The sequence below is a fragment of the Xiphophorus couchianus genome, chromosome 4, assembly GCF_001444195.1.
Source record: "Xiphophorus couchianus chromosome 4, X_couchianus-1.0, whole genome shotgun sequence".
In the NCBI taxonomy this organism is placed as follows: domain Eukaryota; kingdom Metazoa; phylum Chordata; class Actinopteri; order Cyprinodontiformes; family Poeciliidae; genus Xiphophorus; species Xiphophorus couchianus.
Window position 1 is genome coordinate 1,098,647 of NC_040231.1, and position 15,877 is coordinate 1,114,523.

Genomic DNA, 15,877 nt, shown 5'->3' on the forward strand with positions numbered 1-15,877 from the left:
GACCAAAGTAAAGAAAAAGTTTTTTTATTTGTTAGTGTCGCAGCAGAAACATTACAGATGTGATTTTATGTGAAACCAGATGTGACGAGTTGACCGGTGAGTTTCTGTCTGAACGGTCAGAACCTTCTCAGAGTCTGGGTCAAAGCTTCTGATTTGGGTCACTTCCTGTTTGGGTCACTTCCTGTTTGTGTGCAGATGATTAAAAGCTATGATGCATTCTGACTCTCTTCAAAATAAAAGCTCCTTTCCTCTGTCTTTTGTGTTGTTTTATCGAACCTGACTTACTGTACCGTCATCAGTTATTTACCAGAAACCAAACTATCAAAAAGAAACAGACTTCAAAATAAGAGCATGAAAATAAATGTCAAACTACTTACATAATTAACAGTTTTCAACCAAAACTTCAACACAGATGTTGAACTTAATTCCACTGAAAGTTTACAAAACAGCCAGGTAATTTATAGGCTAAGTTAGCTAAACATTTTTAATGTTGGCTAAAATGCTAAGCTAAAAGTTAGCTTTGCTATTGCTGGGTTTCAGACATGAATGACGCGTGAAATTCAGATTGAGGTCCGGAAATGGATTTCTCCGGTTCAAAACAAAGCAAAATTGATCACAAAGAGGAGCTAACGCCCTAAATGGGCTGGTAAAGACAAGGCGTCTCAAGAAAAATACTCGTATATTTAGGATATGATCCGTATCATCTCTGTAAAAAAACTTCTCTTATAATCTTGAGGATTTACCCGCATCGAGGCGATCCACATAACTAACTATCTGGAGCTGCAGACCTCATATTATACGACGAGGCAGAAGAAAGTTTTCAAAGGCCTGGAGAATAAAATCATTTAGTTTCAGGTTGGGTCAAATTTAGGATCAAACGAAGCGTTAAATGGCTGTCGACTTGTTTCTGAAAAAAATCACATCAGTTCTAAAGGCCAATAAATAAACTAACATGCATGAAAACAAAAGATATATCAATCATTTCAGTTTGTTTTAGTTTTACAAATGCACAATTTAATTCCAGTTAGTTATTGTTTCTTTCCATCAGTTCGAGTTATTTTGTTAGTTTTAGTTAACTCCTCAGACCTGTGAAGACTTCCACCTGAGCTGATCATGTGACTGCCAGACAGGAAGTTACCTCATCGGGTTCTCTGAAGATCTGCGTTCCCAGTATCCACCAGGAGGAAAAGTTCTGACCCGGTCTCTTTAAAATGAGGAAGACTGGAACCAGACAAACACGGCAGGTTTCTTCTGTGAACCGGAAGGAGAAGTGAAACTCTGACAATAAAAACACAAACTGATTTTCATTCAGAAGCTCAGGAATTATCATTTGTTCCCGATTAAAGAATAAAAACTTATTAAAGCTACAAACTTTGATTATATAAAAAAGTTGATAGTGCTGCAGAGTGAAAAATAAAACATTTATTTCCTCTGATGAAAGACGTTTTCCTGTAGGTTTAGTTGGCATTAAGTTTTTCTTCGAACTAAAGCTGAACATTCTCAGCAGATTCGTTGTTTCTCTTAAAAGCCGCAGCGGTTTCACTTCCTGCAGGTCAGGTCAGTGGAAGAAGTGACAGCTGGGCTGAATTGTTCATATTTATGAATTAAACACCTGACGTCCAAATGTTTCTGCAAATCTTCGAGTTTAATGTTAATGAAGAGATTCACTATTTATTTTATTTTTATTTGATAGTTTTTTGGTAGAGAGAGATAGAAGAGAAATACAGTTTGCAAAAGTATTCACACCCCATTAACATCACAACCACAAACATAAAATTAAGTTCCCAACATTAAATCCCGTTGAAACATATTTATGCTTCTGGTTGTAAAATGACAAAATATGGAAAAGTTCAGCGTATGAATCTGTTCTCTACCCGCCAGGAGGCCTTTGGTTCAAACGAGAAGTTAAGATCAACAGTAAACACAGTAAAATGATGAAAAATAAATATCTGTCAGGCAGGGTGATTAATTTCATTAAAAATGTAATACAATACTTTAAAAAAATGTCTCATAAGACCATAACTGACTTTAAAATATCAATTTCAAGACTTATAAATTTAAGAAAGATGAACCAGAAATGTGCTCATTTTTAAATATTTTATTGTTTTTGATTCAGAAGTCTAAATCACATTATTATTTTGTTAATTTTATTATATTTTTATCTTAACTTTCCATTTAAACAAACTGTTAATGGTCTTTGGAGGGTTTTGTGAATTAGCTATGAACACGCAGCCATCGGGTTGTCTTTATCTGTTGTTTCCCTTATCAAATAAATAATAAAATATACAGATAAATAAGCTTGTAGCTTAGTTTCCCAGTTAGCATGTGCGGAGCCCCTGAACGTAAGCAGATTACGTCATTAAACGTCCGGATGACGTTGGGCGAACATTGGCAGAATATTTGCTAGATGTTTGCAGCCAACATTCTCCGGACTTTAATGGCGTTTCATTTTGATGTTGAGTCATGTTGACCACAGTGTTACAGGAAACTGTAACTGGGAATCAGTGATAACTTTTCCCACTGAAAAACCTTTCCAGCCGCACACAACGTATCAAAGCTGAGAAGCTTTAGACAACATGGCGCCACTTCCGCCATGTTGTCTTTAAGAACCAGACAAACCACGACATACACAAAAAGCGCCGCTGTTCTAATCACACGCTGTCAGAATGGGCGCTGTGTGTACGGTGCTGACGTCACATCCGCATTAGTGAAATGTGGCTTTCTTGTTTCCGCTTTGAGTTACCATGACAGCTAGAAAGACAAAGTCGTATTTCAGACGCAAATAAAGCAATAAACTATGAACATTGCTGTCTTCCTAATATAATGGGCATTGAAGTTTTCATGGATTTCCAAGCGATCCTGAAGAAGCCGGTGGCTTGTAGTAAATATTGGTTGTTACCAGTTAAAGCTAATAGCAAAATTTGCAGCCTTCACGTCACTCAGGAGCCTCCAGGTTATTTCCAAGGAACCATTTCAGTATTGAGCCTGAAAGAGTTTATGGGAGGGAGAGCAGACCGGACCGGAACCGGACAGCCGAGCTACTGACCCGCCTGGAAACACCGTCCTGTCTGAGCTCTAGAAACATGCAACGGTAATAAAATTAAATAACACAGAGACCTTAAGCACCACAACTTTGGACCTGAACTGTCCGCTGAACTCAAACTCTGCTCTACCGTTAAGCTATGGGCTTGTTGTGTTTCCTCCTGGTCCAGAAGCAAAAGGCCCGAACCGTAATCTGCCCGTTACTTGGTCTCTGACACTAACGACAATAAACACGTAATATACGTGAAAATAAGATAAAAACATTGTCAGTTGGAATGGATTAAAATATTTACTTAAACAGCACATTTTTACCAGAAAAATGTCCGAGAATATTGCCTACTAGCATAAGCTAAAGCTAATGTTAGCCACAAGTTTAAAGAAAGTAAAACTCACCTTGTTTCTGTGAACGAGGCGAAAATCTTAAAACTTTTCTCCAGCTTCTTGTTGGGGCTTGATGTTCATCATTAACTGTTACCTTGGTTCTGCAAACACTGAGTGGAAAATGACATTTTCAATAAACCGGAAACGACCGAGCCACGTTTCCCTGAATGCGGAAGCTGCCAAACATCCCAAAGCAAAAACAATTTGATCTGGTTGCCTTTTCTTCTGTACAACATTTTAACAGAAACATTATATAATTGTCAGAAGTAGAAAACTCAAGATGTGAAAGTAGGATTCAATAAACAGTTTTCACTGATAACTGGACAGATATGCACGTATTGTTTGTGTTTAACAGTATTTAAAGCTGCAGCTGTAAAAATGGCCTCCCTGCTGCTTGATGACGCTCTGACTAGTTAACCTGAGTCAGGATGTTAATACTGTTAATAACTGTAAGAGCCAAAAATGTCAGTTTGTGACATTGTTTATTGTCAGCTGTGGTTGTTTTAAAGTGCTTTATAAATAAAGTTGGTATGGTATGGTTGTCTTTTGCATATTTAGACATTTTCTTAATAAGATTCCATTTTAGTATGTTTTTGTAGAAAAGCGCCACCTAATGGACATAATTGAACATTTGTGAAAAGTTCTGTGTCACGTTAGTTGAGAAAGAAAATTGAATGTGGCGTTTTCTGCTCTACGCGGGTTTTGGACCGTTTCGTGTGGAATGCTGTGCAAGATTAAAGAATCCTTTGTAATATTTGCTCAAGGAAAAATAAAGTTCGTAGTTCGTCAGACTTTGTGTGGATTTTGTAAGTACTTCTTTAATTCACTAAGAGATGCACAAGAGCATATCGTGGGACAGAAACGCGTCAGCGAAGAGCCAAGTTAATAAACGTCAAAAAAAATTAATACTGCAGCTTGTTGAACAATAAAGTGGAACAAATTAGCAACCACTATAATAACAAAATGTATGACGATCTACGTCATGACACTGTGTTGCTGGTCAAATAAAATCATATGGTGATGACTGCTTGTCTGACAGAACAGAACAACAAATAAAAATACTTCTTTTATTTAAGAAATATTCCCCTTCAAGATACGTTTACCTAACGCTAGAATAAATGCAATGCACATTATGCAGAAAAGAGAATTAGAAAATCGGACATAAAACCATTATTTGAATGGAGAGGAAAGGACAAAGCGCCGCCTAGTGTCTACCTGCGGTATTTTTCTAACCGCATTTTATATAAATGTCCCCCACACAGACATCCAGGCAGCTTTAATACAACATTCAGAGATGCAGAGTTTTTCTAAAAAGATGAACAAATGAATAAATAATCGCAGTGAACGTTCAGACAATGCGTGGTGAACGTCAGGTCTGACTAGCTGGGCTGAGAGTTTGCAGACTGACAGGAAAATGTTTTACTTTCTGGAACAGTTTCAGGGATCGATCTTCTAAGAAGATTTTTATTTCTCACTCTGCAGTGAAAAAGGATTTTAAAGGTATTTCTGTGTTTGGTGGTGAAATGTGTGTTTCAGCACTTTTCCCTTAGTTTCACTTCCTCGCAGCTGTTCTGTGAATCTCTACTCGGTATCCGTCAGGGAACCCAGAGGAGGAAGAGGAGGAAGAGCAGCCGCTGCTTTCTGAGAACAGCTGCTGCTGAACATATAAACGGAGCCGGCCGGACCGGTCCGGCACCCTTCCAGAACCTCCGGAACCATGAAGATCCAGCTGAGCCTCTGCCTCCTGGCTCTCCTCTGCTCCCTGCGGTCCAGCTCTGCAGGTCAGAAACTTTCTCCTACTACTCTCCGCTGATGGAGAATCTCCTCCTCCTCTCCTCTGTCTCTCTGCTTCAGCTGTCAATCTGTTGTTGGTGCTGAAGTTCTGGTTTTGTTCGCAGCTCCAGTCGGTCCGGGCGTGATACGTGGTGCCTGTTGCCAAGGCAACGGCAACACGCCGATTCCCATAGGGAAAGTGAAGGAGATGAAGAACTCTCCGATTCACTGCAAAGTCAGATCTGTCATGTGAGTTCACCACAACTTTAATAAATGACTGAAACAATCCCTGAAAACAGAATCAATATAATAAATTAGCATCAAAACGACATTCTGGGCTCACAGACCAGACTGTGAAGTGGCTTTTAAAGATGCATAAATACCAAAGTATGAACTTTGTTCTGGTGTTGGGCGGTCAGCCGGTCCGGTTCTGACCCAGAAGCTGTGTGTTCTGCCAGCCGGTCCGGTTCTGAACCTCCTGCATGTTGTTCTCCTGCAGAGTCACCACTGAGAGCAACAAGAAGTTCTGCCTGGATCCCACCTGGAGCTGGACCCAGACACTGAAGAAAGAGTTTGGGAAAGAAAAACGGCTCCGCTGAGATCTGGATCTGGGTCGGAACCGAGTCTGCTGGAGCGGGAAGAACCGCTCTGATGTTTTAACGACACACTGGACGTGTCGCTGATAGTTCTCCGTTTTTGCTGCTAATTTATGATTTTAATGAAACTTTGGCTTCTTGTTTTTTGTTCGTTTGCTAGTTAAACATGTTCAATATTTATTTAGAAACAAAATATTGACCTTGCTAACAGAATCTATTTTTGTTCTGACAGGATAGTAACTCAAACTAATGCCGTTTATTTTGAATGTGTAACTTTACAAACAGGAACTATTTTGTTTTACACAAAGTTCTCAACTATAACTGATCATTTATGGTTTTAGAGAAACTTTGGCTTCTTTTTGCTTCTACTTTCAGTTTGTCGGCTGAAAACATGTTGCTGGAAAACTTTACTCACTCATTTCACAATAAAAGTTTGACTTTTCTATTCATTGTTCTGTGCTCTTTACTTTAGTCAGTTATGACTCCAAAGGTTTTCTGTTTGATTCCTTTTCTACATGTAAATATAAGAAACTGTTGTTCATCCATTTCTAAGCAAATTATTTCTAAGCCTTTAAAGCTTATTATTTATTTAGTTAGCAAGATAAATGTTGTGGTACAAACTAAATTCTTTGAGTTATTTATCTAATTATCTAATACTTTGTTTGAAATTGACATTTATAAATGAATGATTGAATTAAATGTTGAAAAATTAACCCCTATTTTTTCTCCTAAGACAAGCTAAATAAGCAAAATGATTTCTGTTAATTAGACAAGAATAAAGCATTAATATTACCAGAATAAAGTCATAATATTAGAAAAATCAAGTTGTAATTTATGACAACACAAAAAATAACCAAAAATTAAAACGAGAAATATTGAACATCTTATGAAGTTATACTTTGGTATCAATTTTACAGTCAACTAAATAATTTTTGAACACATGAGCATCAGATTATTATCACCACCAGGACTTTGAAACCACTGAGCAACAACCAATCCTGGTAACTATTGTAACTTTTTCTCAATAAAACAACTTTTTCCAGTACTTTTAAGACATTTTTCTTTATTCTGCTGATATTATAACTACATTCTTGTAGTTAAACACAAATTCTCGTATCCTCACCCAAACACTCTGTCATACAACTCACAGGGATGACTGAAATAAAACCCCCTTTTTGAAAATAAGTGGCTAAGTAAGTGAGAAGGAAACCAAAGACTGATTTAAACCAAAAATTCGGTCTCTCTGATTCATTCTTCATAAATTCTCACAGAGACAGGAGACGGGTTTCCCCCAGAAAACATGCGAAGCTTGGCAGTACAGGCGCTAGGGCCGGTAAAACTTGTGAAAAGTTACAAAAATGATGAGGCGCATCTTGAGTAGATGTCATGAATTGGAAATGACAATATGAGCTCAACAGAGAGGTGGAGGGACGCGTCATTTCGTCAGCTACAAACGTAGCTTACTGGTGTATAAAAACTTATTTAGAATAAATAAACGATGATTAGGCAAGTTGAGCCTGGAAACCTGCCAGGCTTATAAAACACTGGGAGAACAAAAGGTGAACTTAGACACTTCTCAGCTAAATGTAACATTTTGGAAAATAAGCCTGTAGGAAGATATTTAAACTGAGATGAGATGGGGAAGGTTTGCTGAGTAAGCACGATTCCTGGAGCGGTTTTGAGTTCCTCCCGACTCTAACTCATGTTGAGAAACTCTCTGGCGTGTGAACCTTCATGTGCTGCAGCAGGTAGCTGCTCCTATTGAAGCCCCGCCCACACAGCGCACACGAGTACATCCTGTGGCCCGTGTGTGTGACCGAGTGCTGCTTGAGCGAGGACTTGTCTGTGAATCGCTTCCCGCAGGCAGCGCAGGCGTACGGTCTCTCCCCGGTGTGGCTGCGGCAGTGCACCATCAGGCTGCTGCGGTGCTTGAAGAGCTTGCCGCAGGTCTGGCAGGAGAACGGCGCCTCGTTGGTGTGCGTGCGCAGGTGGACCCGCAGGTTGGACTTGAAGGTGAAGGCTTTCTGACAAGTGGGGCAGCAGAATGGTTTCTCCCCGGTGTGGATGCGGTAATGCGCGCGCAGCTCCGACGCTTTGTTGAACGCTTTGCCGCAAACGTCACACTTCTGAGTCCAGCTGGATCGCTCAGCCCTGCTGTGGTTCTGATCCGGCTTCCCGGCCGGTTCGAAGCGTTTGGGCCGGTCGTGGCTCTCGGCTGGCGGAAAGCGGTCCCGGCCCGGTTCCGGTTCGGTTCCGGGTCCTTCGTAAGCCAAAGCCGCAGCGAGCATGTCGGCCTCCTGCTTCAGAACCGGCTGCTCTTCCTCCGGGCTGATGCGCAGCTCCTCGTTTTCCTCTTTGACCTGTAGAGGTTCTGGTTCCTCCAGGACCGGGCTGTGGTTCTGGATCTGGAGGTTCTGCTCGTCCATGTAGGGAAACGGCTGCAGCGGCGGGTCTGGAGAGAGAAGACGAGGCGCATCAGAGCAGAGTTCAGATTCTGACAGCTCAACCGGTTCGGAACCAGAACCTTCCTGATGTTTGACTATTACCTCAAATATCACACATATACAGACCTGTCACAATAACAAATGATCCTGGACGATAAATCCTCCCAGAAGTTATCGCGATATTGTTTTAAGATCATTTTATAGTAATGATAATAACAAAATAACACATTCTGAAAGATTAATAAACTTTAATTTATAAAGTTTAACACTGGAACTGGGAGACATTATAAGTGTCCAAAATAAATAAACAAAACAACAGAAATAAATAAAATGAATTATTACATTTCTAAACAAAACTGTTCTTCAAAACGGGCTGGTTGAGACCAAAACAGCAGAAACACGGGAAACTTTTTTCATCCAGTTTCTGCTAGAAAGAGAGAAAAACAAGAAATCATGTAAATGGAAATTATTGAGCCTGTTTCAAATTATCATCATTAATTGATTTACTGATTATTGCAACAGGAAAATGTATTTTAGACCCAAAATATAAAAGTACTAGAAAAATATGGAATCTAATCTGATGAGCCATTATTTTCAATTGATATGAAATTATGAATTTGTTCTATTGTATTTGAACACGGGTATAGTTTTTGAATCAGAGTTGATATTTTATTAGTGAACGTTAATTTTTGGTTTGAACTTTATAGTTGTAAGAGTGGTTTGTAGCTTACTGGGATGGATGGACGGATGTATGGATGTATGGATGGATGGATGGACGGATGTATGGATGGATGGATGGATGGACGGACGGATGGATGGACGGACAGACAGTTTAATGAAAAGCAGATAAAGTTTAAAAAGTGCAATAATTAAGGGTGTTTATTTTAGGTCAAACTAAAACTTAAGTTCTGTTTCCTAAATCAAAGAGAAAAGATGTAATTCACTACAAAGTCAAACATTTTTATGTTTAAAAATTAAGTTTAACTAATTTTAATATTTTCCAAAGTAATCCAGACTGAGAATTGTCTCATTTAATTCCTATGGAAAGGAGTTAATGATCGGCATGAAGACACAATCCTGTTTTCTAACAGCAGCTTCCTACTGAGAAAATAACTCCACCCATCATCTGTTATTTCATCCATTCAGTAAGAATCTGTTATTTTTTACTGGATTTATAAAGAAATCTGTTCTTCATAATCATTTTAGCTAAAAAATGAACCGGGTCACTGTTCCCTCCTGGGTGAAGACAGAACCTCCCTGCTGTGGAGATAACAGGTCACACTGGGATCTAAACCAGTTAAACCAGTTAAACTAGTCTCTAAAGTCAAAATTGAGAAAATAGAGGGAATTCTTTTTGCATTTATTAAGATTTTGATTCAAATCTTACTTTTAGAATGGGGTGTACTTATTTATGTTGCGCACTGCATGTTTTGTATTTATTTGCCCAGGTTGTTTTCTACTCCACCGGCTCATTGGCTAATGTCAGAATTAGCCAATGAATAAAGCAAAGAAGAATTTTCTAACTACTGCTCCCTGGGATAAAAATTAACGTTTATTTTATTGTATACAAATTTATTTAACAAATTTATTTAAAAGGAGCGGGTCCACAGCTTCACTCTGATCTCTCGGTTCTGCAGGTCCAATGAACATCAGAGCCGGACTAAAGTCAGAACATGCAGGAAGCGAAGCTCTGCCTGGACACACCCTGGGTCAGAACCGAGCCCGGACCCTGCAGCCCGCAGGCCCTCCGCGGTCCTCCTGACCTGCTGCCTGGAAGCCGCTGTCCGGTCTCCAGGCGCCGTCCAGCAGCCTGCGCTGGCGGTCCAGCTCCTCCTCGTACTGGGCGACGGTTCTCTGGAAGACCGAGAAGATTTCCTCCGCGGCGGCAGCCAGCCGCTCGCTGATGAACTCTCTGAGATGCTGGACCGAAGACATGCCGGACATGTTCACGGCTAAACTCACACCGCTACAGTGGAAGCTAACTGCTAGCTGTTGACGTGACCACATCACGTGACCACATCGCGTGTTACGCACGCGGTCATCGCCCCCTGCTGTCTTGGAAAGGAACTGCTGAGGTTTTCGGTTCTGCATCTTTAATTGACTGAAACTGCGGCCAAAATTGGAAATAAACATTAAAATAGACAAATAGCTCGATGAGGTAAGTGCTATCACATATTGTGTACAAATAATTACAATTAAGAAATTTCACAACTTGTTACAGTTAATGAGTTAATATTGATCATTTTCAGCTGTATTAACAGTATCACTTCAGTCATTTTCCATTTTATTTTTATAAATATAAAATAAATTATAATTATATATTATAATATATATTATAAATATATATTTATTTTATTTCCAATTGTATTTTCTTATTCAAGTCTCTTCATTTCCCAGCAGAGTTCAGTTCTTGATGTTGAAGCTGATTCTGAATCACCGCCTAACAAAACCAATGAGAACAAGCTATAAAGAGAAATCTGCAAATGAAAGAGAAAATATTATAAAACAAATCAATGTATTTAAAAATAAAATACTGAATGAATACAGAATATGAAAAATGCAAGTCAAAAATGATGTTGAATAAATATAGCATAACTAAAAATGAGGGGAAAAGAAATATAAAAGGAATCTACTAAAAACAATACAATTAAAATGAAAAATTCAAATATAGTGATAATGTAAATTTATTACTGTTAAATGATAATTCATGTTCCAATGGGAAATGCTTTAATGTTTATTTTTTGGCAGGATTTTTCCACGAGCAGGAAAAAGATTCCTGATCCGTTGCCAACATCCAGAGGGTAAAAAGTCACAATAGTGAGAAATAAGTCAAGATTCCCAGTGATGCTAATACACTTTACTGTCCATCTATACATCAATATCCATCTAGACATATTAATATGTCTATGTTTTATGTATTATCACATTCTCCCTGAGCTAAATGATAGATGGATTCAAGTATTAAGAAACTGTTTAAACAAAGTTGTGCCTAATAACAAGAAATATTCTGTTGAATTTACAATTCATATAAAACATGCACGCTCATATTCAATCTAAATATAAGAGATAAGGACAAAATAATTTCCTATTTATTTGACAAAAAAATCCTGATTCTACCAGAAGTTTTAAACCAGTAACTTTCCTTCTTTTTTATCATTTCAAACAGTAGAAAAATGATGAAGCGAGTCTTTAATAAGAACATCCATCCGTTATGTTGGCGCAGAAAATCCTGACTTTCAAAATCAAATGTCTCTGAAACTCTTTTAGTTGAAGTCCAGCGTGTCGACCTGATGAGCTGAATCGGGTCTGCAGCCGGAGCAGGAGCTGATCACTGATTGGTTCCTTCCAAAAGATGCTTTGGAGCCACGTGAGTCTTCAAGTGGCGCCTCAGATGAAACGTTTTCATGAATCGTTTTCCACACGTGTTGCACGCGTGAGGCCTGGCTCTCGTGTGGATCAGCATGTGCTTGGACAACGCCGACCGCAGGGAGAACGTCTTACCGCAGGTTTTGCAGAAGTGCGGCCTGTCTTCGGAGTGGTTCCTCATGTGCCGTTTCAGGTTGCTGCTGCGCATGAAGCGGAAGCCGCATGTGGTGCAGGCGAACGGTCTCTCGCCCGTGTGGCTCATCATGTGCCTGCGGAAATGGCTGCTGCAGCCGTAGCCTTTCCCACAGGTTTGACATTGGTACGGCCGGTCTGCAGAGTGAACCTGCATGTGGCGCACCAGGTGGCTGCGGCTGCTGAAGCCTCTCTCACAGGTTCTACAGGAATGCGGTTTCTCGCCGGTGTGGATCATCATGTGCTTCTTGAGTGATTGCAGTTCGGGAAAATTTTTTCCGCAGGTCTGGCAGAAGTATGGCTTCTCCCCTGTGTGGGTCCTCATGTGGACCATGAAGCTGCTTCTAAAGCGGAACTTTCGGCCGCAGGTTTTACAGGAATACGGTTTCTCGTCCGTGTGCGTCCTCATGTGGCTCAGCATGTTATACTTCTCTCGGAAGGTTTTCTTGCAGACTTTACAGGAATACGGTTCCTCTCCAGTGTGAACTCTGGAATGAGAACGTAAATTAGAAGCTCTGGAGAATAATTTTCCACAAACGTCACATTTCAGAGACAACTTCTCCTTATCAGCTGTGCTCTGATCATTTTTCAGTTCCAGTTCTGCATTTCCAGATGATCCAGAGTCGTTAGTCAAGTTTTCATTCTGATCTTGTGTTTCTGGTTGGCTGTCAGGCTGAAGCTGGTTCTGGTCCGGCTCTGGTTCAGTGTTCAAACTTTCTTCATGAGAGGAAGCCGCCATCGGCATCAGAACCAGGTTCTCTTCCTCCAGATTGGCGCAGAGCTCTTCATGCTCCTCTTTAACTTGTGAAGCTTCTGGTTCATTTTGTTCTTCTTTAATCTGGAAAGTTTCTGGTGCTTCCTGGTTTTCTTTCGCTTCCGAACCTTCTGGTTCCTTTTGGGCCATGTTGGGATCCATCTTCTGGTTTCTGGTCTGCAGCTCAGCAGGAATCTCCTCTTGCTTCTGGAGGAAATACTGAGAAAGGTCTGCAGGGGAAATGGACAGTCATTATCTTTAACACTAATGTAGACACTGAGGGTGAAAGGCTAAATGCTATCTTAGCCTCCCATCAAAGGATTCACAGTCGGCCTGATCTTGGTGTCGTACTTTAGACCTTGTGCTGACATGAGTGAAGAAATTACAGTCCTTCCCCAAAACCCTGAGCTTTCTGATCATTTTTAATAACATTTGAGTTTATTTTAACAGAATATTCCAAATGTGAGAAAATGTCCAAACAGAATATCTTTATCAGACATCTCTGTAAAAACTTTTAAAAATCTGTTCCATGTTTACTTTCCTCCTGATCTCACATAAAGCAGAGATTTCATCTCCAGCTCTTCTCAGATTGTTGTTCTTGTTTACAGAGTTACGTCCTGATTACGAGTGACGCTAAACAATGCAACCAAGGGAGTAAATCTCATCTCTTTATTGAGGAGGATAACAAACAATTCAGAAAAGAATTGGGTCAGAAAGGTTACAGTGAAATGTAACGTAGTTTAAAAAGTTTTTAATGTGTTCAAGCTGCAGGACCAAACATGAAAATCCCAAAAGTTGAACTATAGCGAACATGTAAAGTGCAGGCAGATGGGGAGGAAATGTAAGTGAGAGAAATGTGGAAATGAAGCCCAACAGACTGGCATGAAGAGAGTTAACATGTTGACTGAGGAATCATATGATGATGATGATGTCACAGACAAAAACATATTAGCAGTAATGCAAACACAAGATTGTACATGCAGAACTATCTGCTTCTACCGAAGTTCAGAACAGGCAGGAAGACACGGCAGCAGCACTGCTCTGGAGCTGGAGGTTTATTAAATATATATTGTTCAGAAAATACAAACCTGTGGACTTCAGCCAGTGTGGGAACAGAGAAGGCTGCTAACGTGTTGCTAGCTGCTGGTAAGTTTGCTTCAAAATGCTAATTATCTTTGTTTAATTATAAATAGTGCAGTAAAGATATAGACAAAGTTACGTTGGTTTCAGAAATAATTACTTTATCAATTTTATTGTGACTTTTATGATTCTTACTGTAACAATCATTCAGCTTCATGTTCTAACTGTATGGAGGCTGTTTGTTGCCACTTGATCTAGTTTTCTTCATAAACTTAACCTGCTTTTAATTAAGCTCAGTTTGACAAAGACACTTTGATATTGTGAGGCTGTTATAACTCCTTCATCATTGTTTTATCTTCAACATATTTTTTCAGTCTAAGCAGATGAAGATGAAAGAGGGATTAGAAAACCTAAAGACTTCCTGTCTCAGCAGAGGCTCTGGCTCCACCAGATCACCAGATCCACCAGATCACCAACCAGCTCTGAGGATGAAGCTGCACATCGTCTTCATGGTGGAAGGATTGTGATTTTTCCTGAGCAGCTGGTTCCAGTTTAACAGCAGAACCTGCTGTGTTTCCAACACTAAGTGCTTAATAAACATGATTTCATTTAAAAATAACTGGACAGAATTTGTTCCCCTTGTTAATCTGCCATTTCTCTTTCATACATTTTATTCACTGTTGGCTTTCAGAGCCTGTGACGGACCGGTGACCTGTCCAGGGTGAACCGGCTGCAGACGGGCCCCACCGGCCCCTCACCACCCTGCAGGGACCAACGTGTTCAGATCAGGTGGAAAGATTTAAGGTAGTTTGTCTCCCTTAAGTCCACAGTTTAAACAGCTTCATAGTTAATGAACATCAACTGATTTTATGATTTTACTGACTATTTTTTCTACTTCTAACATAAACAGGTAAATTAAAGACCCAGAAATGTTTTTCCATCCGGTCCAATCATCTTCAGTTCTGATGATGTCTCATACATATCGAGTCCAAAACGTCTTAAAATTGTAAGTCTTACTTTTTTCTTTGTTGTTTTTCTGTACTTTTTAAAATACAAGATCTTTTTCTGTTTAATTGCTCTGTTGTTCTGTTTTGTACATTCTGTATTAATTATCCTATTAATATAGGAGGGGATGAATTTTAATTTCTGAGCCTGCTAATATCTGCATCCTGTCTTGTCCTGTTGATATGAAACCAGTAGCTCAGAGAACAGATTATGTAGAGCAGCTATGAGTTTCATATCAATATTTTGGGAATATGGCAGGGCATGCAAATATCAGAAAGCTCAAAATCCATTCTGCCAAAAGTTGCCTCCCTCCGCCAACATGGAGAAATAAAAGGTTAAGAGGGATTTGACCTTTTCTACATAATCACTCCTGTTCTCTGAGCTTCTGGGTTCATATCAACAGGACAACAGACAGCGGGGGGTCAGATATTAGCAGGCTCAGAAATTAAAATGCATCCCCTCCTATATGAATAAACTGTTACGGTGAGATCACATTATGGTGATAAAAGAAAAAGCGGGGAATTGCAAACCAGAACATTTTCATCAGACACTGTAAAATGTTCGACTTGTGTCTCAATAAAAACCGTTTTTAGTTCAATTCATCTGCGAAATAAAACTCACCGTTTTAGGCCTTACATGGTTAATAAACAGGATAATGTTACGAATATCTATAAAAGTTTCCTGTTCGGTCATATTTCACTCAGTTTTCTCATCAATATGCGAGTTTAGAGCGATGCGCGCCAGAACCCCTCACCCGTCCGGTCCAGCCGAACCTCCGGTCTCCAGGCGCCGTCCAGCAGCCTGCGCTGGCGGTCCAGCTCCTCCTCGTACTGGGCGACGGTTCTCTGGAAGACCGAGAAGATTTCCTCCGCGGCGGCAGCCAGCCGCTCGCTGATGAACTCTCTGAGATGCTGGACCGAAGACATGCCGGACATGTTCACGGCTAAACTCACCGCAGCGCAAAAATGGCGCCGCCGCTTCTTCTTCTTCTTCTTGAACAGTTTGTTCGGTTACGTCACCGCCCCCTCCCGGTGGAGCAGCCAACTGCCGCTATGAAATATTCCAGCTGAAAAAGCCGCGAAGTTCATGAAACAAAATGTCTCCTTTCTTTTTCAGGTTTCGTTCAAATTCAGAAGAAACTGAAGCACTAATTAAATAAATGCTGTAACTTATGAGGTTTTCCGAGACATAAGTGAGCTAAAAAAACTGCGTATGTAACAGAGTTACAAATGTGTTTCTTTGTA

At 40.0% G+C, this 15,877-nt stretch overlaps 2 protein-coding genes across 2 annotated transcripts; one reads left to right on the forward strand and one right to left on the reverse strand.

Annotated features, from left to right (window-relative positions):
- The first annotated feature begins 4,543 nt into the window (after window positions 1-4,543).
- On the forward strand, window positions 4,544-6,237 carry LOC114143697 (eotaxin-like). The gene is made up of 3 exons (XM_028015991.1): window positions 4,544-5,204; window positions 5,322-5,445; window positions 5,696-6,237. Exons 1-3 carry the CDS (start codon window positions 5,141-5,143, stop codon window positions 5,793-5,795), a joined length of 288 nt encoding a protein of 95 aa, XP_027871792.1. The 5' UTR covers window positions 4,544-5,140; the 3' UTR covers window positions 5,796-6,237.
- Window positions 6,238-6,838: 601 nt separating this feature from the next.
- Window positions 6,839-15,841, reverse strand: LOC114142685 (zinc finger protein 497-like). The gene is made up of 4 exons (XM_028014079.1): window positions 15,388-15,841; window positions 11,568-12,778; window positions 10,000-10,225; window positions 6,839-8,244 (listed from the first exon to the last, which is right to left on the reverse strand). Exons 1-4 carry the CDS (start codon window positions 15,566-15,568, stop codon window positions 7,493-7,495), a joined length of 2,370 nt encoding a protein of 789 aa, XP_027869880.1. The 5' UTR covers window positions 15,569-15,841; the 3' UTR covers window positions 6,839-7,492.
- Window positions 15,842-15,877: the final 36 nt, after the last annotated feature.

Bases quoted from the DNA above. Each gene is read 5' to 3' on its own strand.
- LOC114143697 (XM_028015991.1), top strand. From the start codon at position 5,141: ATGAAGATCCAGCTGAGCCTCTGCCTCCTGGCTCTCCTCTGCTCCCTG. The intron at 5,205-5,321 runs GTCAGAAACTTT...TTTTGTTCGCAG, and splicing joins CCTGCGGTCCAGCTCTGCAG to CTCCAGTCGGTCCGGGCGTG. The intron at 5,446-5,695 runs GTGAGTTCACCA...GTTCTCCTGCAG, and splicing joins TGCAAAGTCAGATCTGTCAT to AGTCACCACTGAGAGCAACA.
- LOC114142685 (XM_028014079.1), bottom strand. From the start codon at position 15,568: ATGTCCGGCATGTCTTCGGTCCAGCATCTCAGAGAGTTCATCAGCGAG. The intron at 12,779-15,387 runs GTGAGGGGTTCT...TTTCCCCTGCAG, and splicing joins GGTTCGGCTGGACCGGACGG to ACCTTTCTCAGTATTTCCTC. The intron at 10,226-11,567 runs TGATCAGCTCCT...TCACGTCAACAG, and splicing joins TTTTGGAAGGAACCAATCAG to CTAGCAGTTAGCTTCCACTG.